Here is a 27,333-nt window from a genome sequence, read left to right on the forward strand (position 1 = left end):
CTACACGGAGACGCTTACGTAACTTTAGTGGCAGAAGCTGCTAGACAGCCATTGTACACAGTGAGACGGATGATGGTGAAAATTCTGAAAGCACACACAGCAATTTGAGTCAAGGCGCAAATGACATTTCATGAAGCGCTTACGACAGTAAAATTTGACAATTTGGATCTCATGCAGAGACTAAGTGACAGCATGTCTTCCGTATAGCATTCACCAATGAAACAGGTGAAACTAATCAGCTGGAACTTGGTAACTGTATTTGATAAAACCTTTTACTTAGGACTGTTGCTTATCATCATTACCGAATTTCTTGCACATCTTAGCAGTAGCATGAACTATTATTTTAATGTTTCAACAAGAATACAGTGTCTCAATGTATTACTAGCAACGTGAAGGCAAGTGCACTAAATTTCGATTACAGTGTGGCACATGTGTTCTGATCTAGTATATCCTTTGCTACCCCACTTCTGAATATGTGCACTAATACGGAAGTTACCTTAGATGTGCATGGCGCCAATTGCTCTAAACTGAATAAGACTGTGTGATAAATAAAATTAAAGACAAAGAAAGATAGAAGTAATAAGCAGAATGGTTTCCTCATCAATTAATCACAACGCAGTGGCTGATAGTCATGTACTGGAATGATGCTGTGTTACATTACAAAACCCATCTACTGAATTAAATTAAAATGTTGCAGATGACTCTTACTAAAATGAAACTATGAACTTCCCTTGCATTGTCATACACAATGAAAACTGATACAAAGAAACAGTATTTCAGTTACAAATTTCTTCCTTGATTTTCCTACAAAATACTTTTAGCTAATAGTGGAGGCTGACAAACAATAAATAAGATTCTGAACACAAGTTCAACGATTCGCCCTGGATAACCAAACGTAGATTCTTTTGAACAAAATGAATTGACATTGCAATAAGTACACGGCTAACTCTCTTTGTGTTACCATTTTTCCACCTGTCTCTAAGAAATCATCTCTAAATCATCCTTTATCCTCATTCACACGAAGGATCATCTCCAATAAAGTTGATAATCCGTTCAATACGCCCGCCATCAAAGTTCCTCACTCACCGACGACCCAATACACTTTCCCTCAGCAGACCCTCACCCTCTGTCGTCTGCTCCTACTACTCTGGTAACCAAAGAGTAAGATATCATTCTGCTGTTGTTGTTGGCTTCAGTCCTGAGACTGGTTTGATGCAGCTCTCCATGCTACTCTATCCTGTGCAAGCTTCTTCATCTCCCAGTACTTACTATAACCTACATCCTTCTGAATCTGCTTCGTGTATTCATCTATTGGTCTCCCTCTACCATTTTTACCCTCCACGCTGCCCTCCAATGCTAAATTTGTGATCCCCTATTGCCTCAGCACATGTCCTACCAACTGGTCCCTTCTTCTAGTCAAGTTGTGCCACAAACTCCTCTTCCCCCCCAATTCTACTCAATACCTCCTCATTAGTTATGTGATCTACCCATCTAATCTTCAGCATTCTTCTGTAGCACCACATTTCGAAAGCTTCTATTCTCTTCTTGTCCAAACTATTTATCGTCCATGTTTCACTTCCATACATGGCTACACTCCCTACGAATACTTTCAGAAACGACTTCCTGACACTTAAATCTATACCCGATGTTAACAAATTTCTCTTCTTCAGAAACGCTTTTCTTGCCATTGCCAGAATACATTTTATATCCTCTCTACTTCGACCATCATCAGTTATTTTGTTCCCCAAATAGCAAAACTCCTTTACTACTTTAAGTGTCTTATTTTCTAATCTAATTCCCTCAGCATTACCAGACTTAATTTGACTACATTACATTATCCTCGTTTTGCTTTTGTTGATGTTCATTTTATATCCTCCTTTCAAGACACTGTCCATTCCGTTCAACTGCTCTTCCAAGTCCTTTGCTGTCTCTGACAGAATTACAATGTCATTGGCGAACCTCAAAGTTTTTATTTCTTCTCCATGGATTTTAATACCTTCACCAAATTTTTGTGTCCTTTACTACTTGCTCAATATACAGATTGAATAACATCGGGGAGAGGCTACAACCCTGTATCACTCCCTTCCCAACCACTGCTTCCCTTTCGTGCCCCTCGACTCTTATATCTGCCATCTGGTTTCAGTACAAATTGTAAATAGCCTTTCGCAACCTGTATTTTACCCCTGCCACCTTTAGAATTCGTAAGAGAGTATTCCAGCCAACATTGTCAAAAGCTTTCCCTAAGTCTACAAATGCTAGAAACGTGGGTTTGCCTGATCTTCCCCGAGGTCGGCTGCTACCAGTTTTTCCATTCGTCTGTAAAGAATTCACGCTAGTATTTTGCAGCTGTTACTTATTAAACTGATAGTTCGGTAATTTTCACATCTGTCAACACCTGCTTTCTTTGGGATTGGATTTATTACATTCTTCTTGAAGTCTGAGGGTATTTCGCCTGTCTCATACATCTTGCTCACCAGATGGTAGCATTTTGGTTAGTGTTACAAGACCAGATCAGTAAATCATCCAGACTGGTGCCCCTGCAACTACTGAAAAGACTGCTGCCCCTCTTCAGGAACCACACGTTTGTGTGGCCTCTGAACAGATACCCCTCCGTTGTGGTTGCACCTACGGTACGGCCATCTGTATCGCTGAGGCACGCAAGCCTCCCCACCAACGACAAGGTCCATGGTGCATGGGGGGAAGATATCATTCATGTATTTATAAATAATAGGGCACAGCCATCAGTCGTCGTTTTTTGCCGGTTTTATTTGGCACATCCAGATTTCGGCTAGTGCCTACCCATTATCAGTGCACTATTTTTAAGTCCCAATTCATGTCAGTTCCCTGTTGTTCAGGTGTCTCGTCTCCGACGATGGTCCGGTTGAAGGCATATGCGACACTGATCGGTGAAGAGCACGTGACGCCAATCCTGAGCGGTCCATTCGGTATGTCGTTGGGCCCATCTGTACCGCGCTGCATGGTGTCGTGATTGCAAGTATGGACCGCGCCACAGACGTCGGGAGAGAAGTTGCGCATCATGCAGCCTGTTGCGCACAGTCTGAGTCGTAACACGGCTTCTTGTGGCTGCACGAAAAGCATTATTCAACATGGTGGCGTTGCTGTCAGGGTTCCTCGAGCCATAAGTCCTAGGTAGCAGTCATCCACTGCAGTAGTAGCCCATGGGCGGCCTGGGCGAGGCATGTCATCGACAGTTTCTGTCTCTCTGTATCTCCTCCATGTCCGAACAACATCGCTTTGGTTCACTCCGAGACGCCTGGGCTTTTCCCTTGTGGAGAGCCCTTCCTGGCAGAAAGTAACTATGCAGACGCGATCGAGCCGCGGTATTGACCGTCTAGACAAGGTTGATCTGCAGAAAACACGAGCCGTGTACCTCATTGCTGGTGGACTGACTGGAACTGATCGGACACCCTCCGTCTAATAGGAGCTGTTCATGCATTGTTGTTCACATCTATGGGACGGTTTAGTGAAATATGTCAACAGTCATAGGGGCTGTGTCTATGATACACTATCCACAGTCAATGTCTGTGTTCAGGAGTTCTGGGAACCGCGGTGAAGCAAAACTTTTTTGAATGTGCATATGCTCCAGAGCTGCCACTGGTCTCAGTACATGTGTTTAGTTGAGTACAATGTCCACAAATGACAACCACCGTATGTGTACCTCACTGGAGAACACTGAAACACCGAAACTCACATCCTTCTACGGAGTCACCTGATGGTGTTACGCATAACACAGACTGTAGATGGGGAATGACTGCATATGTTGCATAAATCGAGAGCGGGTACCTCAAGCTATGCAATAAAGTCTCGGTGTAATTACTATATTTACGACGTTGCTCATAGAGCCACATACGTTATCTTGCATTTCTAGCTGCTTCTCTCACACAATTAATGATAAAGATTCATAAATTCAGGGTCGCCACCAGCCCAAGCTCTTCCTAACCATTTAGAAAGAAACGGAGCTTGAAAATTATTAGTTTAATTACTTTAATAATTTAATTACAAGTACGCAGCCAGATAAATAGCACTCCTTGTCGTGCATGAAGCAACTTGATTAATTCAGGATTGGAAATCGGAGTCAGGCGGTAAGATCGACACCAAAAAATTTCTTTCACGTAGATTATTTATTGTAATTAAATATTTGGTTGCACATACCAACTACACATAACTGGTGCCTGACTAGAAATATTTAAGTAAGAATTAGTGAGAATGAAACAGAGCACAATTTAACAACAGCAAAAAGAAACAGAAGACGGGGGTGGGAGACAATTATACTATCATCTCCTTTGCATTAATACCATAAAAATATCTCAGTGAGATTTGCGTTGCGATTGTACGTATGCACTATTCTGGACAGAGGTTTAACCAATACACGAGGCTGTGCGATAATTATTTAACATACTGCGTCCGCTGCTCGCAAACGGCCGAACTAGAGCACGTGGTGCATTACGGATCAACTGTTGTGCTGATTTGTAGAAAGCACACGAAAGAATAGATATTCTTACAGAAATTGTAGCTCATTAAGCAAGCAAACTGTTAAAAAAAAAACCTATTGCGGTGCCGTGGTGGACCAGAAGGGTCATTGATTACCAAAGGCGTGGCACAAAATCGACACACAATGACAAAAGCAACTTCCACAAAACATAAGATTAAAATCATTAAAAATCATACTCGCTTCACACGCTCCAGTTGAGCTGAAGTTCTTAAGTTTTTCAACAGTTAAACATAACGAAGTCCTAACACAACCTGCTTTCTCTCACCTGAAACCTTCCTTAAGAGCTACGATCCGTACTCACCAAGCGTTCACCGAAGAGTGTCCCTTTCTCTCACGAGATTACCTAGCTTCCCGTGCAGCGGAAGCTACCAGAGGGGTAGCCCTCCGTCACCAACCTCACACACAAAAACAGCCTTCGACACAGCCTTCGACTAAGATGGGTGAACCTCTCTGTTCAGGTATTGGAAACCTAATTTGGTCATCCTGTGCTCTCCTTTGAGCGAGAAACAACATCGTCTGCTCCTAATGTTGAAATGTATTTGAAATCTTATGGGACTTAACTGCTAAGGTCATCAGTCCTTAAGCTTACACACTACTTAACATAAATTATCCTAAGGACAAACACACACACACACCCATGCACGAGGGAGGACTCGAACCTCCGCAGGGACCAGCCGCACAGTCCATCACTGTAGCGCCCTGGACCGCCCGGTTAATCCCGCGCGGCGTCTGCTCCCAGCAGTGAGCTAAGATCAGGTAGTAACATGAATAGGTTGTACCGAATTCGACAAGAGTCTTATGAAACGACTTCACAGAGACGTTTCAACGGTACCGCCTCTATCAAAATAGATTTAATATACCGGTCGTTGATACAAGTGTTCCCATGACTCCTTTGAGCAGTGTATAAAAAATTGTCAGTTGTGTACTTCACTATCGATTAAATAATGTTTCAGAATGGTGGAATGTTACACATGTGCGCAGGTGAGCAGTGGGTGTCGAAGCCGTTCTGCGTGAACGTGCACCTGTCCAACAAGGCGATGATGTCGTACCGGATGGTGCTGTTCCTGGTGCAGTACCTCATCCCACTGTGCGTCATCACGTACGTGTACTCGCGCATGGCGCTACGCCTCTGGGGCTCCAAGGCGCCGGGCAACGCGCAGGATCTGAGAGACGCCACGCTGATGAAGAACAAGAAGCGGGTGAGTAAAGCTCGGCGAATGTGGTTCTACATTCTGTTCCTCTTGCCGAGCACACGCTGAATGTGTACTGGCATGAAAAGCGTAGCAGAGGTGGAAAAGAGCAAAATTTTTCCGAAGAACCGTAAGTCTGAAATACGCCACTGTGGATCTACATGCAATCGGCAACCAGCGCTCTGAAGATAATCTTGCGAGCGAACGTGTTTGCCTCATTCTAGGGGTGCACCTTAGGCACACTAAGCTACTATTCTTTTGTATCTCCATCCTTTTAGCAGGAGGTCTCTTGGACGACGGCCGTTTACTACACCTACCGCCGTCCTTATGATTTTATGGTAGCGATCAAATAAAATAAAATCATAAGGAAGGCTGTAGGTGTTTTTACTTTTTGTCACGGAAGCTACTATACTGTTCTACATCTACATTTATACTCCTCAAGCCGCCCGACGGTGTGTGGCCGACGGTACTTTACGTGCCACTGTGATTACCTCCCTTTCCTGTTCCAGTCGCGCATGGTTCGTAGGAAGAATGACTGCCGGAAAGCTTCCGTGAGCGCTCGAATGTCTCTAATATTTCACTCGTGATCTCCTCGGGAGGTATAAGTAGGGGGAATCAATGTATTTGACACCTCATCCAGAAACGTACCCGCTCGAAACCTGGACAGCAAGCTACACCGTGAGGCAGAGCACCTCTCTTGCAGAGTCTGCCACATGAGTTTGCTAAACATCTCCGTAACGCTGTCACGCATATCAAACAACCCTGTGACGAAACGTGCCGCTCTTCTTTGGATCTTCTCTGTCTCCTCTGTCAACCCAACCTGGTACGGATCCCACCACTGATGAGCAATACTCAAGTATTGGTCGAACGAGTGTTTTGTAGGCCACCTCCTTTGTTGATGGATTACAGTTTTTCTAAGCACTCTCCCAATGAATCTCAACCTGGCACCCGCCTTACCAACAATTAATTTTATAAGATCATTCCGCTTCAAATCGCTCCGTACGCATACTCCCACATATTTTACAGAAGTAACTGCTACCAGTGTTTGTTCCGCTATCATATAATCATACAATAAAGGATCCTTCTTTCTATGTATTCCAATACATTACATTTGCCTGTGTTAAGGATCAGTTGCCACTGTTCCTTCGACGATATGAAATTCGTAGTCCCATTTGAGGAATGGAGGGAGGACTCACGGTCATGTGCTGTACACATTCAGTCTGAGCAAAAAAGAAAAAAGGCATTACGATAATCAACGTGATTCACTTCACATTCAGAGCAGTAAAAATTGTGAAAAACTTTAAATGAGACCGTGATAAAATTTAGTATGGCTAGTAACTTCTTTAGTGTTCTGCACCTCAATCGGTAAAAACGAAACCCTTAAGGGATCACTTTGTTGTCTTTGTCTGTCCGACTGTACAGGATCTGTCAGGTACGGGTAGATATATGAACTTGAAACCAGTGTCGTGTGTTAAGGTGTACAGTCCCTTGGCGGTGTAAGAAAGTGAAGCGTCAATGTCAATGTAATCAAAAGATACCGCAATTTGAGTTACACGTTATGATGAAAACTCGCTCATCAAAACCTACAAGGCACCTCCGGTTGACCTACAGTACGGGCCATTAAAATTGCTACACCATGAAGATGACGTGCTACAGACGCGAAATTTAACCGACAGGAAGAAGATGCTGTGATATGCACTGATTAGCTTTTCAGAGTATTCACACAAGGTTGGCGCCGGTGCCGACACCTACAACGTGCTGATATGAGGAAAGTTTCTAACCGATTTCTCATACACAAACAGCAGTTGACCTGCGTTGCCTGATGGAACGTTGATGTGATTCCTCGTGTAAGGAGGAGAAATGCGTACCATCACGTTTCCGACTTTGATGGTCGGATTGTAGTCTAACGTGATTGCAGTTTATCGTATCACGACATTGCTGCTCGCGTTGGTCGAGATCCAATGACTGTTAGCAGAATATGGAATCGGTGGGTTCAGGAGGGTAATACGGAACGCCGTGCTGCATCCCAGCGGCCTCGTATCACTAGCAGTCGAGATGACAGGCATCATATCCGCATGGCTGTAACGGATCGTGCAGCCACGTCTCGATCCCTGAGTCAACAGATGGGGACGTTTGCAAGACAACAACCATCTGCACGAACAGTTCGACGACGTTTGCAGCAGTTTGGACTATCAGCTCGGAGACCATGGCTGCGGTTACCACTGACGCTGCATCACAGACAGGAGCGCCTGCCATGGTGTACTCAACGACGAACCTGGGTGCACGAATGGCAAAACGTCATTTTTTTCGGATGAATCCAGGTTCCGTTTACAGCATCAGTGTTTGTCGACATCGCGGTGAACGAACATTGGAAGCGTGTATTCGTCACCGTCATACTGGTGTATCACCCGGCTTGATGGTATGGAGATTTCAGCAGGATAATGCACGACCGCATGTTGCAGGTCCTGTACGGGCCTTTCTGGATACAGAAAATGTTCGACTCCTGCCCTGGCCAGCACACTCTCCAGATCTCTCACCAATTGAAAACGTCTGGTCAATAGTGACCGAGCAACTGGCTCGTCACAATACGACAGTCACTACTCTTGATGAACTGTGATATCGTGTTGAAGCTGCATGGGCAGCTGTACCTGTACACGCCATCCTAGCTCTGTTTGCGTCAATGGCCAGGCGTATCACAGCCTTTATTACGGCCAGAGGTGGATGTTCTGGGTATTGATTTCTCAGTATCTATGCTCCCAAATTGCGTGAAAATGTAATCACATGTCAGTTCTAATATAATATATTTGGCCAATGAATACCCGTTTATCATCTGCATTTCTTCTTGGTGTAGCAATTTTAATGGCCAGTAGTGTATATTTACTACTTGTCCACTCAGATACCTGAAGAATGTTTGGATTTTTCCGCGTCTGCAAATAGAAATAACAATTACTTTAATTTTACAAGAATACATTTAGAGAAAATATGTTTGGACTGCCAATTTTCAGTTGAGTGCAAACGTTTCTTCATTTGTTTGTCCATACCGTCCCTAAGATGCTTTGCGGTTACTGACGGTATTTTCGTTCAGTCTTTGTAACGACAGAATGAGAATGTCTTCAAGAATTGTAAAGCAGCTACGGACTATACGGCGACACAAAGGAAGAAACGGTTGTATTTCATTAAAAATTCGTAACCGTTTTAAACCACACATCACAGATTATTATACACCAATAGAATAAAATTTTCTGAAATGAAACGGATCGGTTCGCTGGGATAAAATGAGTGAAGCGGCAATTACATGAAATGATTTCAGTGAAAACTTTTCAAAAATGCTGAGCCTGCAATGTGATGCATATGTAGCTACTGAGATCGAATCATTGCTTTATAATATTTTGATATGAAAAATTCAGGACATCGTTAGGCTGTACAAATGTTATGTTTGACTAGTCACATGCCGAATAGTTACCGCATTGTAACACGGCTTTTTCTTAACTTCTGTATTTTTGTTCACCGTCCATAAGTATTGTTTACGAACTATTGATAGTTGGTGGGCAATGTGCCATTCGAGTTTCTAAACTCTAAGTGTCCTTAAGCGCTCTGCATTAATTTTGAGAAAACACGTGGTCTCTGTATCAGTGTATCACATTTGAATCTTACATGTAACTGCCGTGAGCTTGTCGAAGCAATTACCGGTATCTCAGCTGTTGTTTTAGGATGTCTAGTTGTGACCGTCGTGGCAGGCGAAAATACACGCGAGAAAGGGAGAAATTAAGAAGCTGTTAATATTGTAGAATCTTATACACAAAGTGTAAGCTTCTCTCAACGTGTAGATTGTTGAAATACACTGCTCAACAAAATTAAAGGATCACCTTTTTAAAAACCAGTAATCATTTCCCTTTTTGACGTATAAGTTTTAAATTTGGTTCAACGGTGCCTGCAATTGTTCCCCGTAATGATGCAAATGTGTAGCGGAATGCGAGGCCACCCTCTGGCACGACAACGCTTAAAACAGCAAGATGTCGACACATGCGAAAACACGCCAGAGATCATACTTTAATATGAGGTGAAAAGTGGGTTACTATCGTTAAATTGGCACCAAATTTCGCTAAAATCCTGCGCAATGCGACTGTGCACATGTCACACTATGCGAACGTCGTCGCAACCCCTCTTACTGCATTTTACACATTATTTTGATGCCTCCGAAATGAAGGTTAGAACCATTAGAACCACAACGCCCATCGTTGAAATCGTGTGGTGTTCTTACGTGTGGCCGAGCAAAATATTTGAGACACACCGCCGATCAGAATAGACAGGAAAAGTCTTCAAGGCGGAGGTATAGTCGACCTCTGTGGCCGAGCGGTTCTAGGCGCTTCAGTCTGCTGCTACGGTCGCTGGTTCGAATCCTGCTTCGGGCATGGCTGTGTGTGATGTCCTTAGGTTATTTAGGTTTAAGCAGTTCTAAGTCTAGGGGACTGATGACCTCAGAAGCTAAGTCCCGTAGTGCTTAGAGCCATTTGAACAATTTGCGGAGGTACAATGAATGCACGAGGACTATATGCTAGTCACGCGTCGAAAGAGCTGTAAGCCTGGGTGCCATGACATGCCATTTAAACAGTCCTGTCACGTTACTGTGACCACTGTCTAAGTTCAACGTGAACGTGCAACAACCACTCACAGACACCGTGGCATCACTAGCAGTGGAGGGTATATGAAGTGTCAGGGGTACGCAGAGACCAGTGCACTCATTGTCGTAATGGAGATACGGAGAGATTTTTACCTGACGTCCAAAGAGTATGATCATTTTTAAACTGTTCGCATGCCCCCGTCGTTAAAGTATACCGTGCATGGCAAAGTGGAGCTACCCAAAACCGGCAAAGAAGCAACTGTGATGCACCACAGGCCATAGATGACAAGTGTGAACGACGAATGGGGTGAAGTATACGGTCGAGGAGACATGCAACTGTGGAGCAGCTGACCGCCCAGATGGACCAAGGGGCTACTAACAGGTTCTCCTCCTAGACCGTTCAACAAACGTTGCTACGTATAGGCATCTGAGTCAGATGCCAGACTCACGCACCTATTAAGTCACTGTTCATCGGCAATGAGGGCTGAAATTTACACCCCAGTATCGCAACTGGACGTCCATTGAGTGGCGACAGGTGGTCTTCTCAGATGAATCATGTTTTATACTCCATCAGAAAAATGGTCGTTGGTGTGTACGGCGTGAAACGTTTGAAAGCAAACATCCTGAAACATTTATGGTCTGGGGAATGTTTTCGGGGTTTTAACTGGGTTATGTCGTCATTCCGGAAGACGCAATGGATCAGCACAAGTACCCATCTATCCTCGGGGACAACATCCACCGCTACACGCAATTTTATTTTTCCTCAGCACGATGACATCTTCCAACAACGGAATGCAACTTCCCACACAGCTGGTGTTGGTGCGTGGTCCGAAGAGCACCTGGATGAGTTTACCGTGCTACCCTGGACACCAAATCAAAAATCTGTGGGACCACCTCAAATGGTCTTTAACACCATGGATCCTCAACCGAGAAACCTAGTGCAGCTGGCCACTGCACTGGACTTGGAGTGGATCCACATCCCTGTCAGTACCTTTCAGAACCCCATCGACTCTCTACCTGCATGTCAGCACTTCATCTACATCTACGTATATACTCTGCTAGCCACCAATCGGTGTGTGGCGGAGGCCACAATTCGCGCCAAAGTCATATTCCCCCCCACCGTTCCACTCGCGGATCGCGCGAGGGAAAAACGACTGTCTGCACGCCTCAGTACGAGCTCTTATTTCCCTTATCTTTGAATGATATCTTTGAATTATGATCATTACGCTATTTGAAAGTTGCTGGTAATAATATATGCTCTACATCCTCGGTGAAGATTGGATTTCGGAATTTAGTGAGCAGCCCCTTCCGTTTAGCGCATCGTCTGTCTGCAGGTGTGTCCCACTTCAAACTTTCTATGAAATTTGTAACGCTCTCGCGATGGCTAAATGTACCAGTCACGAATCTTGCCGCTCTTCTTTGGACCTTGCGAAAGGTGCTTTTCGGGCTTTTTACAACTGGTCGCATTAACGTGACTGGACCAGATACCGATATGCTGTGCGGCTGGTCCCGGCGGAGGTTCGAGTCCTCCCTCGGGCATGGATGTGTGTGTTTGTCCTTAGGATAATTTAGGTTAAGTAGTGAAGTAGTGTGTAAACTTAGGGACTGATGACCTTGGCAGTTAAGTCCCATAAGATTTCACACACATTTGAACATAACGATATTTAATGGGATTAACTGCCTTTCCAGATATCGTAATTCATGTGTGATTTTCGAATTTTTAATATAAATAAAATGTAGCCTTTTTTCCCGTCTGAGGGTTCTGAAAGGTAAGGTGGTCAGATCCGCAGTCGTACCCAAGAAAACTCAGCGCTGTTTGATACACACAAGGCTTAATGTTGATACCATTCTTAGTCCGACAGCATTCTCTCGAGGAGAAAGGCCATGTTCCTTGAGGTATTCTACTGTCGTTGGTGGAGGTAGAGATGAGCAGAGCCTATACGCCATCAGTTCTGCAGAAATTAATACTTCGTTGTTGTCTGTAATGAGAAATGCCTCCATTTAGGTGAAAATATGTGATTGATATCTTAAATGTGGGAAAAGTTGATGAGCAGACTAGTGGGATACCCTGCAGACACCGACGAAGAAATTAGCTTTCTTTGTACAAATTGATGTTTACGGAATATAACGACTGTATTAATTTATCGCTCTCATGTGACGGTCAACAAAATAAATAAATATGTTCATTACAGTACAGTGACGTAAACACGACTCATGGATATTGTAAAACGATCTTGCGTTTGTTTGTGTGTCGCCCTGCAGTTTATCCACCCAGCCAAGGTGTACAACAGAAGCTAGCCTAGTGTCTGCTATTTCTCTGTTCCGGAAAGCAACCTGCTGTTCCCTGCTCGAATGACGAACGCTGAGAGTGAATTTTACAGAAATGCCGACAGTCAATACTGCCGTGATTATGCATGTAATTACCTCTAGCCACAAGTGAAGCCGGAAGTGAATCCAGTTATTAATATTCAATGGTCCGGAAAAGCAGTTTTCATGACTGACCACCAGCAATGTGCAATATTTCTCACGCTTCCTCCTTTATAATCCTCATTCGATTTTCTTGCGTCAGATATCTATGTCTCCATGGGCATTGCATGATTCACTTCCCACACATGCATGAGGTTTATTTTTATTACCTTCTTTAATGGTGAGCCTTGAAAAAGATGGTGGGAATGCTTTTTTTATTATTTATCGAAAAAGTATTTGGTTTAAATGTGTAAGTCACCTGCTCTTTGCAAAAGAAAAAAACGAAAAGGCTGATTTAGTTTAACTGAAAGTTAAAATGTTACTGAACAGCCTAGAGGTGAGAGTTCAGTTAATGTGACTATGCTTATCTGACCCAAAGAAAAGAGCATAAGTTATCTAAACTGCAGAGTTTAACTAGCGCCTTTTAATACTAAATCAATAATACTTGAATACTACAGTCACGGCAGATTCATGACGCTGAAAGCAGAAAACTATGGAACTTGAAGACTGACTCCTGCTCATCGTGGTCGTTACTATTAAACTTCGTAGGTATCAATTACGAAATTATAAAAATTTTAAACTTTCCACAAAAGTGTTTAAAACTTTCAAAATTTTCTATTTCTTTTCTCAATCGCGTTTAACATCGAAAGTTAGTTACAAAGTGATGACAAGTTTCGGCAGCTTAGCTACTATCTTCAGATCAAATGTAGTACTATAAATGCACTCGCAGCGTACAAGATCGTTCCACCGTCCACAACATTCCTATTTTAAATCTCCAAGCAAAATGTGTACTACAGCCACGTTATTTATGACAGCAATTGAAACAAAAAGCCTGTAGCGCGTCGAAAAAAAATTTTATACGTTGAAATAACCATTTAATTATTTCAGTTAAAGTCAGTAACTGCAAGCAGAGATTTACTGTGTAAGCTGTACTTGAAGTGGTAAAGGAAGCATAAAATACATCTGGACGAGTTACACAGTGTGACGATGTTGTATATATATTTCATGTTTTGCTGTTGACTTCAAGTACAGCTTGCATGGCAAATCTCTGCTTGTATTTACTGACTGCAACGGAAATAATTACATGGACGCTTCACTGTGAAAAAATTGTCTCTGTACATGCTTTCTATTTCAATAGCTGCCATAGATAATGTGGCTGTACATATCACATTTTATCTAAAAAGTTAAATTATGAATGTTATCGACGATGCAACGGTCTTGTACACAGCGAGTGCATTTATAATACCACGTGCGTTACGAAACTGGTCATTACTTTGTAAATAACTTTGTAATGTTACCTCCAGTTGAGACAATATAAAGAAATATTTTGAAAGTTTTAAAAAGTTTTATAGGAAGTTGTTAAAGCTAACAGTTTTAAAATTCATTATCTGCTTACCATCGCTTTCTCCTATCCTGACGATGTCAGATATACTCGGTAGGTATTTGTAACTTAAGCTCTTGTTATTCAAGATTTATGCTAGACAAGCCGAGCACCACAAAGATAGAAGCAATGTAGTGCCCTCCAGTGAATATCTTCCGATTGAGTAAAGGCTTCGCTATTTAAAGATAGTTTCGTTAAAAAGGGATTTAATTCTTTATAACTGAACGGTGAGCAGACTCGAATCGGCAATGAGTCTTAATTCGAGCCTGCAATCTATACGTGTATGTATAAATTCTTACACTCTCCAGCAGTCTTAAAAATGGTAAGTTTGCTCACGTTTTAAGACAACTTGCTTGTTTGAAACTTTTGCTATCATCTAAGAAAATTAACTTCCTTTTTTACTGTACAAACTTACGACGTAGCGTTTAAATAAACTTTTAGCCGTAGAAATTCAGTAATTTCTCTGTTTAAGAGAGAAAGTTAAACTCCGGACCCGACAAATTTTATACATTGTTCCTGGCGGTCGATAACATTCGGCTGACATTTATATATAGTTAGATTCCATTGCTACATGAATCAACTTTATTATTGCTATATGAATCACATTTGCTACTGAACATTTTGAAATGATGTGAGCCGTGTCAATAGCACAGCGTTACCGTCAATTACGCAATGCAGCTGAGCTATTATAGCTTATTACAACGTGCACTCCTGTTTTAAATCATTACAAAATGTCATTAGTTTTCATTGTCACGGGCTAACATCCTTACCTTCAACGCAGTTTCTGTTTATTCGTCAATACAAATCTCTACTTCTGCAGAAACAAAATACAAATAAGTGTACATTATGAACCTTAAAGCTTTCTTATTTTCCCCACTACTGTATTGGATAATACGTCATTAATACATGATACACCGAAGTAAACAAATACTTACGTAAATCACCTGTATATGTGGCGCTCTACTAAGGTCTCAGAAGTTAATCTTTAACCAAATGTTACAGAACCATGAACCATGGACCTTGCCGTTGGTGGGGAGGCTTGCGTGCCTCAGCGATACAGATAGCCGTACCGTAGGTGCAACCACAACGGAGGGGTATCTGTTGAGAGGCCAGACAAACGTGTGGTTCCTGAAGAGGGGCAGCAGCCTTTTCAGTAGTTTCAAGGGCAACAGTCTGGATGATTGACTGATCTGGCCTTGTAACAATAACCAAAACGGCCTTGCTGTGCTGGTACTGCGAACGGCTGAAAGCAAGGGGAAACTACAGCCGTAATTTTTCCCGAGGGCATGCAGCTTTACTGTATGATTACATGATGATGGCGTCCTCTTGGGTAAAATATTCCGGAGGTAAAATAGTCCCCCATTCGGATCTCCGGGCGGGGACTACTCAAGAGGATGTCGTTATCAGGAGAAAGAAAACTGGCGTTCTACGGATCGGAGCGTGGAATGTCAAATCCCTTAATCGGGCAGGTAATTAGAAAATTTAAAAAGGGAAATGGATAGGTTGAAGTTAGATATAGTGGGAATTAGTGAAGTTCGGTGGCAGGAGGAACAAGACTTTTGGTCAGGTGACTACAGGGTTATAAACACAAAATCAAATAGGGGTAATGCAGGAGTAGGTTTAATAATGAATAGGAAAATAGGAATGCGGGTAAGCTACTACAAACAGCATAGTGAACGCATTATTGTGGCCAAGATTGATACGAAGCCCACACCTACTACAGTAGTACAAGTTTATATGCCAACTAGCTCTGCAGATGACGAAGAAATTGAAGAAATGTATGATGAAATAAAAGAAATTATTCAGATTGTGAAGGGAGACGAAAATTTAATAGTCATGGGTGACTGGAATTCGAGTGTAGGAAAAGGGAGAGAAGGAAACATAGTAGGTCAATATGGATTGGGGGACAGAAATGAAAGAGGAAGCCACCTGGTAGAATTTTGCACAGAGCACAACATAATCATAACTAACACTTGGTTTAAGAATCATGAAAGAAGGTTGTATACATGGAAGAACCCTGGAGATACTAAAAGGTATCAGATTGATTTTATAATGGTAAGACAGAGATTTAGGAACCAGGTTTTAAATTGTAAGACATTTCCAGGGGCAGATGTGGACTCTGACCACAATCTATTGGTTATGACCTGTAGATTAAAACTGAAGAAACTGCAAAAAGGTGGGAATTTAAGGAGATGGGACCTGGATAAACTAAAAGAACCAGAGGTTGTACAGAGATTCAGGGAGAGCATAAGGGAGCAATTGACAGGAATGGGGGAAATAAATACAGTAGAAGAAGAATGGGTAGCTTTGAGGGATGAAGTAGTGAAGGCAGCAGAGGATCAAGTAGGTAAAAAGACGAGGGCTAGTAGAAATCCTTGGGTAACAGAAGAAATATTGAATTTAATTGATGAAAGGAGAAAATATAAAAATGCAGTAAGTGAAACAGGCAAAAAGGAATACAAACGTCTCAAAAATGAGATCGACAGGAAGTGCAAAATGGCTAAGCAGGGATGGCTAGAGGACAAATGTAAGGATGTAGAGGCCTATCTCACTAGGGGTAAGATAGATACCGCCTGCAGGAAAATTAAAGAGACCTTTGGAGATAAGAGAACGACTTGTATGAATATCAAGAGCTCAGATGGAAACCCAGTTCTAAGCAAAGAAGGGAAAGCAGAAAGGTGGAAGGAGTATATAGAGGGTCTATACAAGGGCGATGTACTTGAGGACAATATTATGGAAATGGAAGAGGATGTAGATGAAGATGAAATGGGAGATACGATACTGCGTGAAGAGTTTGACAGAGCACTGAAAGACCTGAGTCGAAACAAGGCCCCCGGAGTAGACAATATTCCATTGGAACTACTGACGGCCGTGGGAGAGCCAGTCATGACAAAACTCTACCATCTGGTGAGCAAGATGTATGAAACAGGCGAAATACCCTCAGACTTCAAGAAGAATATAATAATTCCAATCCCAAAGAAAGCAGGTGTTGACAGATGTGAAAATTACCGAAGTATCAGTTTAATAAGTCACAGCTGCAAAATACTAACACGAATTCTTTACAGACGAATGGAAAAACTAATAGAAGCCAACCTCGGGGAAGATCAGTTTGGATTCCGTAGAAACACTGGAACACGTGAGGCAATACTGACCTTACGACTTATCTTAGAAGAAAGATTGAGGAAAGGCAAGCCTACGTTTCTGGCATTTGTGGACTTAGAGAAGGCTTTTGACAATATTGACTGGAATACTCTCTTTCAAATTCTAAAGGTGGGAGGGGTAAAATACAGGGAGCGAAAGGCTATTTACAATTTATACAGAAACCAGATGGCAGTTATAAGAGTCGAGGGACATGAAAGGGAAGCAGTGGTTGGGAAGGGAGTGAGACAGGGTTGCAGCCTATCCCCGATGTTGTTCAATCTGTATATTGAGCAAGCAGTAAAGGAAACAAAAGAAAAATTCGGAGTAGGTATTAAAATTCATGGAGAAGAAATAAAAACTTTGAGGTTCGCTGATGACATTGTAATTCTGTCAGAGACAGCAAAGGACTTGGAAGAGCAGTTGAATGGAATGGACAGTGTCTTGAAAGGAGGATATAAGATGAACATCAACAAAAGCAAAACAAGGATAATGGAATATAGTCTAATTAAGTCGGGTGATGCTGAGGGAATTAGATTAGGAAATGAGGCACTTAAAGTAGTAAAGGAGTTTTGCTATTTGGGGAGCAAAATAACTGATGATGGTCGAAGTAGAGAGGATATAAAATGTAGGCTGGCAATGGCAAGGAAAGCGTTTCTGAAGAAGAGAAATTTGTTAACATCCAGTATTGATTTAAGTGTCAGGAAGTCATTTCTGAAAGTATTCGTATGGAGTGTAGCCATGTATGGAAGTGAAACATGGACGATAAATAGTTTGGACAAGAAGAGAATAGAAGCTTTCGAAATGTGGTGCTACAGAAGAATGCTGAAGATTAGATGGGTAGATCACATAACTAATGAGGAAGTATTGAATAGGATTGGGGAGAAGAGAAGTTTGTGGCACAACTTGACCAGAAGAAGGGATCGGTTGGTAGGACATGTTCTGAGGCATCAAGGGATCACCAATTTAGTATTGGAGGGCAGCGTGGAGGGTAAAAATCGTAGAGGGAGACCAAGAGATGAATACACTAAGCAGATTCAGAAGGATGTAGGTTGCAGTAGGTACTGGGAGATGAAAAAGCTTTCACAGGATAGAGTAGCATGGAGAGCTGCATCAAACCAGTCTCAGGACTGAAGACCACAACAACAACAACAGAGGAATAAGCGAAACTATCAGGATAGATCATGAAGTCCAGTTCATACGTTCACACTATTTGTTGTGGGTACTGTTATGGATATGTTTGATGGAAACATGTATGGGTATCACTGTCGAGAACAAATATGTGTTGTCCATTCATCAACTTAAACTGAAGACATCGTGGTCAGTCAAAGACAGGTACCTTCAGATTAACTTCTTACAAGTCGAAGAAAAACCGATTGACTGATAAACAACAAAGATTTGAGGGCTCTGCTAGCACTTGATAAGTATGGCTAAAGTCGTATTTCTCCTAGGATCAGAGACATTAGAGGACGTCTGAATCGAATTAAGCTTAATTAATTAATCTACTTGGCCATTCTACATTCTGCTGGACATTGTGAGTCACTTAGTGTGATTTACGGTTCCATTTTGAAATAATTTGATATTTGTGTTCTGAGACTCCACTCCTTTTCACACTAATCAGACATCAGAAAGAAAAGAAGCTGTGAGTGCCTTAGCATCACTAGAATAAATTAATGGGGTAGGAGTGGACTCTAATTCTACGACTAAGCACATCGGTGTTTAGGTGTACAAATTTGGTTTATTTACTGTAATATTGTCAATGAAGTACTGTTGTTTACACTGAGCGTGACATGAAAATTTCAGGACAAATGTCAAGTCAATATATTACATCCTGATAAGCAGAAATAACACTGCACACAACAATATCAAATTTAAATAGAAGGTCCTCTACAAGTTTTTTCTTAAATCTAGACAGTAAAGCACTGTCTGAGTTGGCCAATATTATGTCCAATCATCCGATTCCAGGTTCTAAGTTTGTTACTGTGTAGGATGATAATCAAGTCTACAGAAGTTGGTTAGTTTTTGTGACAAGATATGCATAAGATTGGCCAAGGTTGCTCGTTATCACAGTAGATGCAAGCTGGTGATCCAATATTTTTACGCCTCTGCCAGTGGCATTCACCTTTAGCCGCGGCGTGTTGTCAGCTGTATGGCTGCCCTCACACACACATACACTCACTGGTCATATCGGACTCGAGAGTCCATTACCGCAGCAACGTATTTTCGCCATCTGTCTCTGTCTTGGGCTATTTCCTTCCATTCACCTTCAATACCGAGGCTCCTCAAATCAGCCTTCACATCGTCCTCCCATCTACGCCTCGGTCTCCCCACAGGACGTTTTCCCTCTACGTGCCCTACCAGTACCCTGCGCGCTGCCATGCCCTCATCCATTCGAGCTACGTTACCCGCCCATCGCAGCCTACGTGATTTAATAATACTGATTATGTCAGGGCTTCAATAGAGTTCGTGAACCTCTTCGTTATGCACTTTTCGCCACTCTCCGCTAATGTAATCCCTTTTTGCTCCGAAAATTTTCCTCAAAATTTTGTTTTCAAACACTCGAAACGGCTTTTCATTTTGCACAGTGAGAGACCAAGTCTCATACTCATACAGCATAACTGGTAGAATAATAGTTTTGTATATTCTAATCTATAAATTCCTAGACAATATCCGTGATAAAAGTAAACTCTTCTTCAGTTCGGATTCAATCTCATTTCTCGAAGTGATGTCCACGCCTAGATACTTAAATGTGTTCACTTTTTCAAATTGCATGTCTCCAACTCTTAACATTTCCTGATCTACTGCTGTTGACATTCTAGTAGTAACCAGGTATTTAGTTTTGTCTTCACTTATCCTTAGACCTACATCTTCATTAGCCTTAATTAACGCATTCGCATTTGCTGTTACAGATCCTTTCCTATCGTTGATGATGTTTAGGTCATCTGCATACCCTAATATCTTAATATTTCCGTTCAACTTCACACCCTCTGAATTATCTTCTGCCATTCGTACAATATATTCTAGTACTAAATTAAAAAGTAGCGAAGACAGGGCATCTCCCTGCTTAAGTCCGTTGTTTATTATAAATTCTTCTGACTCCAATTTCCCCACGTGTACTCTACCTTTTGTGTTTTTCAAACTCGCTTCTGTAAGTCTAACATACGTCTTTGGTATTCCAAGTTCCAAAAGAATTTTGTACAATTTTGATTGCAATACTGAATCATATGCTTTTGTAAAATCTATGAAAAGATTATGAACTGGTTTCTGCTATCGCCCTTTGAAAATCCTATTAAAAGCTAATCAAAATCCTTACTGATTTTATCAGCTGAAACTGGCCAATGTTTTTCGTTAGGTGAGAAAACATGCACTCATCTCTAGTCTGGAAAAAATGGCGGTACACACGCACATAGATGGATCAATGTGTATACTTCAACGCCCTCTCAGTTCTCGCAAGAACAATTAACTATGTGGCTGTTTCGTTTCTCTGCTATCGGAGCTCAACGACTCTTCAGCTGATTTCTAGCTGAATGTCAGCCAAAGTGAATGCAGTGTTCACATAAAATTCCTCTTTATGCATCGTGTAGAGCATGACGCGCCCTGCTTTATACTTGACACTGGTCTAGATGAGAGTCCCCGAAGTTATCGGTATTCTGTCTTTCATGCTTCACATCAAGGCTTTTTAGATCAATGGGAGTGTTTCTTTCATCTCGTGGAAACTACTCCGCCAATCGCAAAGAACGTACCTTCAAATTGCGTCGCAATATCGCCACTTCTGCTCCTTCCAATTTTATTTCAGCCAATCGAGCATTTTGTGCCCGCTCCTGACGAATAAAAGCTACACTCGTACATTAAGAGAGCACCACAGACATTTCACGTGATGAAAAGATGCCACTCTATTTAACTGCATCTCAGGCTTGTTTGTATCCATCTGCAGAATCTCCAACGCAATTTTCTTGAATTTCTCCATCACAGGAAGCGCTTGGTTGTCACCTGCTCCCTTTGATGGACTGCCTGGTGCGTTTACATCTCCCTCGCCACAGGTCACGCTCTTTCGCTTTATGGCCGGGCAACTTGAGTCTGTCCCAAAATCAAGAATCTCCTCCACCACTTTTTTCATCTTTCGATCATTGACATGCAGGATATGGATTCGGTGTGTTAATACCGTCGAATCGAGTGTCATACCTTTTTGCATTACATACAGTACATTTTGATAGGCAAACCTGGTGACTATCACCAAAGTATGTCATGTGACATATAAATCTACACGTCACGACATATAGAATCTCATGTAAGGTGTGAAATTAACGTTTATTCAAGCTGCCACATTACAGTCTTTCATTTGATAGCTACTGATACGGCGACACTTAACACCTGTTTTTTCCTCATTTAAATCTAAAGGGGGTGGAAGGGCTGACCCAATAAAGTGAACATTTCGATTCCAGTGGGTTTGTTAGCTACCCAAAACAATCACATGGAGTTTGACAGGCGTCAATCGGTCGAGGTTATTTAAGAGACTTACATTACATAAAATCATAAGCACGTTAATAAATCATCTCTGATAAACATTGAGAACCGCCAGTCAGGCAAAATATTTAAGAAACTCTCATTACATAAAATCATCTCCCATGATCTCCCACTAAAATTGACAGTACCCACTGAGGCTGAATTTAGTCATAACTTCAACAAATAACTGTAGTTAAGAAACATTACTTAAAACCCTTTCAATTTCAACTTTAACACAATTATTTACAGCATATTTATTAAACGTAAGCTGGGCAATTTTGCAGGGCGAACCCGAAATTATTCACATGATCATTGACTTGTAAGATGGACGTTTAGGGCATAGGAAGTTACAGCTTTGTACAATGATAAATGTGTAACAACACAAGCAAGGCCCAAGTTTGTAAAGCCGAAGTTTAACCACGAACGGTGGAACCGGCTGAGAGAATTAATACGTAACTTCGAACCAAGACGTGGCTCTGTTTGCAACCCCACGTCGAGTAAGCCACCAAAACGTGAACTAAGGAAAGGCTACCGAAGAGGAACACATGAGCTCAGACGACGTCCACCGCCTGTAAGCCAAACTTGTAATCTAAAGGGAAGCCCAATGCTTCAGATGCCCACTGCCTCAGCTCACTGAAACGCAAACCACGCCCGACAACAGGAGGTAGAATAATTTTTCGTAAGTTTAACATTTAAGATTGACCAGTAAATTAACTCTATAAAATCAAGGCTAAACAACAACTAATTTCACTTGCAAGTGCTTCTTTTAAGTAAAACTGTACTGGATAAACAAACACTAAGAGTGGGGATTGAACTGGCTCTCGAGAACCGACACTCACTAGAACTTAATGACACACATCTGCAAATACATCTGGTCCCGGCGGAGGTTCGAGTCCTCCCTCGGACATGGGTGTGTGTGTGTTTGTCCTTAGGATAATTTAGGTTAAGTAGTGTATAAGCTTAGGGACTAATGACTTTAGCAGTTAAGTCCCATAAGATTTCACAAACATTTCTTTTTTAATTTTCAAATACATCAATGTTATGCAGAAGCAGAGCACACAGTAATAAGCCACAAATGAAACCGAACAAACGTAACATCACACGTCTTGCAACGTCTCACTGTACCAAGAGCGATCACAGTTAACTAAGCGCTTTTAGTAATTAGCGTACTTAACTGGGTGTCTTGATGCTAGGGCGAGTTTGCGAAGATGTCAGACCACCACTTCGCGAGACCATAACGGCGTGTCCCTCCGGAAGCGGGCAGATACACAAATCAGGAGGCTGAGAGAATGCACAGCGCCGGCCACTCCCGCGAATCCAGTACAACCACGTTACAACCGCCTCCCGGCCTCAGGCACGCCGTCTTCGCTTCTTCCGCCAGCCAATCGCCGACTCGCGCACCACCGTGTTCCGTTTTCAAAGCGTTATGTCCTCCCTACGCACGGCCGGCACTTCCTTATATATCGAGCCGGCCCAAGCCCAAAGAGAAACCTGTGCACTAGGAAATCGATCGTACTCATGTCAGAGATACTGCTGGCGCCAGTCCCGCCACGGCTCAACAACATATCCGCTTACGAAGTAGTGGATCAAACAATCACAGATGTTGAAGATCTGCCTTAAGGCTTTTGAAGTGTGAATGTATTGGAGTGTTGTTCGGCTGAAAGAATATTGTAAAGAAACCCACAAGTCAAGGTTTAGCAACAAATTTTGGTCGCATATATGCATTTTAGCAGAGATATGGGATTTGAATTTACATTTTTTGCTAAAACTCTGTATTTTGTCAAAATTAGTCGTTGTAATGCCTGAACAAAGTGTTTTATCTGGCACCTAAAATGATTGTTGGTTTTCAGGTCGAAGGCAGAAGCATTTCTGAATGGAATAAATTTTTAAATTGTTCGCATGTCGCCATGATTGAGGTATACCATGTATGAGAAGCTGGTGCTATCCAGAACTGGCGTCAAATCAGTTGTTGTGCACTTCAGGCTGTAGATGACTGAACTGAACGAAGGCTACAGAGATGTGTATGGGCGAATAGATGTGCAGGTGTTGAGGAATTCACCACGACAAAGGCTAGAATTTGCAACTGGATGTCCAATGAACGGCGACAAGTAGCCTTTTCAGCTGAATCATGTTTTATGCTCCATCAGACAGATGGCCATTGGTGTGTATGGCCCTGTAACAAGCGTCATAGTGGTCCTGGCTGGAGGAGGGGGCGTCATGGTCTGGAGAATATTCTCGTGGAATTCCCTGAGTGATCTCGTCATGCTGGAAGGCACAATAGATCAGTACAAGTTTGCATTTATTCTTGGGGGCCACGTTCACCCCCACGTGGAATTTGTTTCCTCGGCGAGATAGTACACTACTGGGCATTAAAATGGCTACACCACGAAGATGACGTGCTACAGACGCGAAATTTAACCGACAGGAAGAAGATGCTGTGATATGCAAATGATTAGCTTTTCAGAGCTTTCACACAAGGTTGGCGCCGGTGGCGACACCTACAACGTGCTGACATGAGGAAAGTTTCCAACTGATTTCTCATACATGCCTCGTGTAAGGAGAAGAAATGCGTACCATCACGTTTTCGACTTTGATAAAGCTTATCGCAATTGCGGTTTATCGTATCGCGACATTCCTCCTCGCGTTGGTCGAGATCCAATGACTGTTAGCAGAATATGGAATCGGTGGGTTCAGGAGGGTAATACGGATCGCCTTGCTGCATCCTAGCGGCCTCGTATCACTAGCAGTCGAGATGACAGGCATCTTATCCGCATGGCTGTAACGGATCGTGCAGCCATGTCACGATACCTGAGTCAACAGATGGGGATGTTTCCAAGACAACAACCATCTGCACGAAGAGTTCGACGACGTTTGCAGCAGCATGGACTATCAGCTCGCAGACCATAGCTGCGGTTACCCTTGGTGCTGCATCACAGACAGGAGTGCCTACGATGGTGTACTTATCGACGGACCTGGCTGCACGAATGGCAAAAAGTCATTTTTTCGGATGAATCCAGGTCCTGTTTACAGCATCATGATGGTCGCATCCGTGTTTGGCGACATCGCGGTGAACGCACATTGGAGGTGTGTATTCGTCATCGCCATACTGGCGTATCGCCCGGCGTGATGGTATGGGGTGCCATTGGTTACACCTCTGGGTCACCTCTTGTTCGCATTGACGGCACTTTGAACAGTGGACGTTACATTTCAGATGTGTTACGACCCGTGGCTCTACCCTTCATTCGATCCCTGCGAAACCCTACATCTCAGCAGGACAATGCGCGACCGCATGTTGCAGGTCCTGTACGGGCATGTCGGGATACAGAAAATATTCGACTGCTGCCCTGGCCAGCACATTCTCCAGATCTCTCACCAATTGAAAACGTCTGGTCAATGGTGGGCGAGCAACCGGCTCGTTACAATAAGCCAGTAACTACTATTGATGAACTGTGGTATCGTGTTGAAGCTGCATGGGCAGCTGTACCTGTACACGCCATCCAAGCTCTGTTTGACTCAATGCCCAGGCGTATAAAGGCCGTAATTACGGCTAGAGGAGGTTGTTGTGGGTGCTGATTTCTCAGGATCTATGCACCCAAATTGCGTGAAAATGTAATCACATGTCAGTTCTAGTATAATATATTTCTCCAATGGATACCCGTTTATCATCTGCATTTCTTCTTTGTGTAGCAATTTTAATGGCCAGTAGTGTATCTACCAGCAGGATAATGCATCGTGCCACAGAGGTGTCAGGATATGTGCATGGTTGAAAGAGCGCCAGGATGAATTTACCGTACTTGACTGGCGACCGAACGCCCAGGATTTAAGTCCAATGGAGAATCCTCGTGGCCATCTGGCTCGGGCTGTTCGCACCATGGATCCTGAACCTGGAAGCCTAGCGCAGCTGACTGTAGCACTGGAGTTGTAATTGCTCCACACACCTGCTGGCTCTCCCCGAATCTCATTGATGCTGTTACTGCTCGTCTCGCATTGCGCAAGGTGGTTATCCAGGCTTTTGACAGATGTTCACATTAATATGTCTAGACCGCGTATAAAGTCGGGAAATTACAGATGCGTGCCATCTACAGAGGAAACCCACGGTGACTCTTCGGGTTTTGCGTCCTGAGAGTTGGCCAGTGAGTGGCGAGTGGTCAGAGTGGTTGGCTGAGGTGCCCAGATGCGAATAAAAGTTTAATCCTGGAAGTATGGAGTGTCTTGAAGCGAAATGAAAAGGTATAAGAGTTGTGTTCGAGACTCTCTATTCACGTAAGAAATTTGAGTAGTAAATGTGAGATTGCGGAAAAGTACCTTCATCTGTAGCTAAGAAAGCTGAATGTTGTCCGACTGTGAGAATCTGGTGAGTCACTGCAAACTTTCTCCGAGAGAACTTTGCTTAACTGAAAGACTGTTATCATTTTAATACAATCATTAATTTTAATTCTGTATGTAGTTCGGAAGTAGAATGCAGGTTGATCTGGGCCAGGTTTCTCCAAACTGTGTTCCACGGGAAGCGAAAAAGTGCTCTGCGAAACTCTATTAGTAACATGTTTTTCTAGACACCATTTCTTATTTTTTTAAAATTATTGCGGCACTTGTTTTATTAGTTATGATTTAAAATTGAAGTAATCTCTCAATAAAACCATTTTTCCTCATTTTTTAAAATAATATTATTTCTGCTAAGCCTCTCAATACACGAACTTTTCCACCAAGTTCCAGGATTCTGAAAGTGTTCCATCAGAGAAAAAAATTTGGGAACTCTTGGTCTAGGCACACGTTCCAAATGATAACTGACTTCGTAACTTCTGTGCATAGTCACCTTTGCACTCATGCGGTAGTAAAATGAAAACTTCCACAGCTGAAAATGGCATACCTAATAAAATACTCGCCTTTGTCCCGTGGTCGGATGAATTTCTTCTTGAAACCCAAAATTTCGTCCCATCTACGGTAGGCATCTTCAGTATGGGGTTGTAGATTTTTTGAAGACCCGATGCATACCCTGCCTCGCTACTGACTAAAGTTAAATGCATTTCCGAGTGGTCCGCTGTAGATGTTTTGAATACTCGTGCACAAGTGACTGTTCGGTTGCTATCGTCCGCTATTGTTAATCACCACATGATAGAATGCAGATAGACACTGGTCTGATAGCTGTAAAACTGAATGAACCCAATCGTATAAACCAACGTAGAGAGAAGCCACAACACAAATTTCGTACTTGCAATTAGTAGCATGTAACACCACCTTTCATCCTATAGCAGGTCATGACGCCACCAATCATGGAGACTGGTTAGAGCAGTATCTAAGGATGACACATCCCACTGAATGGAGGCCCAGATGTGATCAGTGGGACTGAGGTCAGGGGGACCTGACTGGCTGCATATGGTCACTCCTGTTTGCGTCGTATTCCACTAAGAATTCTGACAGTATAAAGTTTCATACCGATGGCTACTGGGGCTGCCATTCAAAATACTGAGACTGCAACTAACAATCTGATAACGCGTCATATTCCTTTAGCGACAGTTTGGAT

General features: G+C 42.6%; 1 protein-coding gene across 3 annotated transcripts in view; it reads left to right on the top strand.

The window, feature by feature from the left end:
- Window positions 1-27,333, top strand: part of LOC126418442 (prolactin-releasing peptide receptor-like) — a 981,871-nt gene that overhangs the window by 745,747 nt on the left and 208,791 nt on the right. For all 3 annotated transcript variants that reach the window (XM_050085202.1, XM_050085205.1, XM_050085203.1), the window contains one exon: window positions 5,495-5,712. In XM_050085202.1, the coding sequence (XP_049941159.1) occupies window positions 5,495-5,712 (218 nt within the window). The remainder of the gene's footprint in view (window positions 1-5,494; window positions 5,713-27,333) is intronic.

The sequence above is a fragment of the Schistocerca serialis genome, chromosome 9, assembly GCF_023864345.2.
Source record: "Schistocerca serialis cubense isolate TAMUIC-IGC-003099 chromosome 9, iqSchSeri2.2, whole genome shotgun sequence".
NCBI classification, from domain to species: Eukaryota; Metazoa; Arthropoda; class Insecta; order Orthoptera; family Acrididae; genus Schistocerca; species Schistocerca serialis.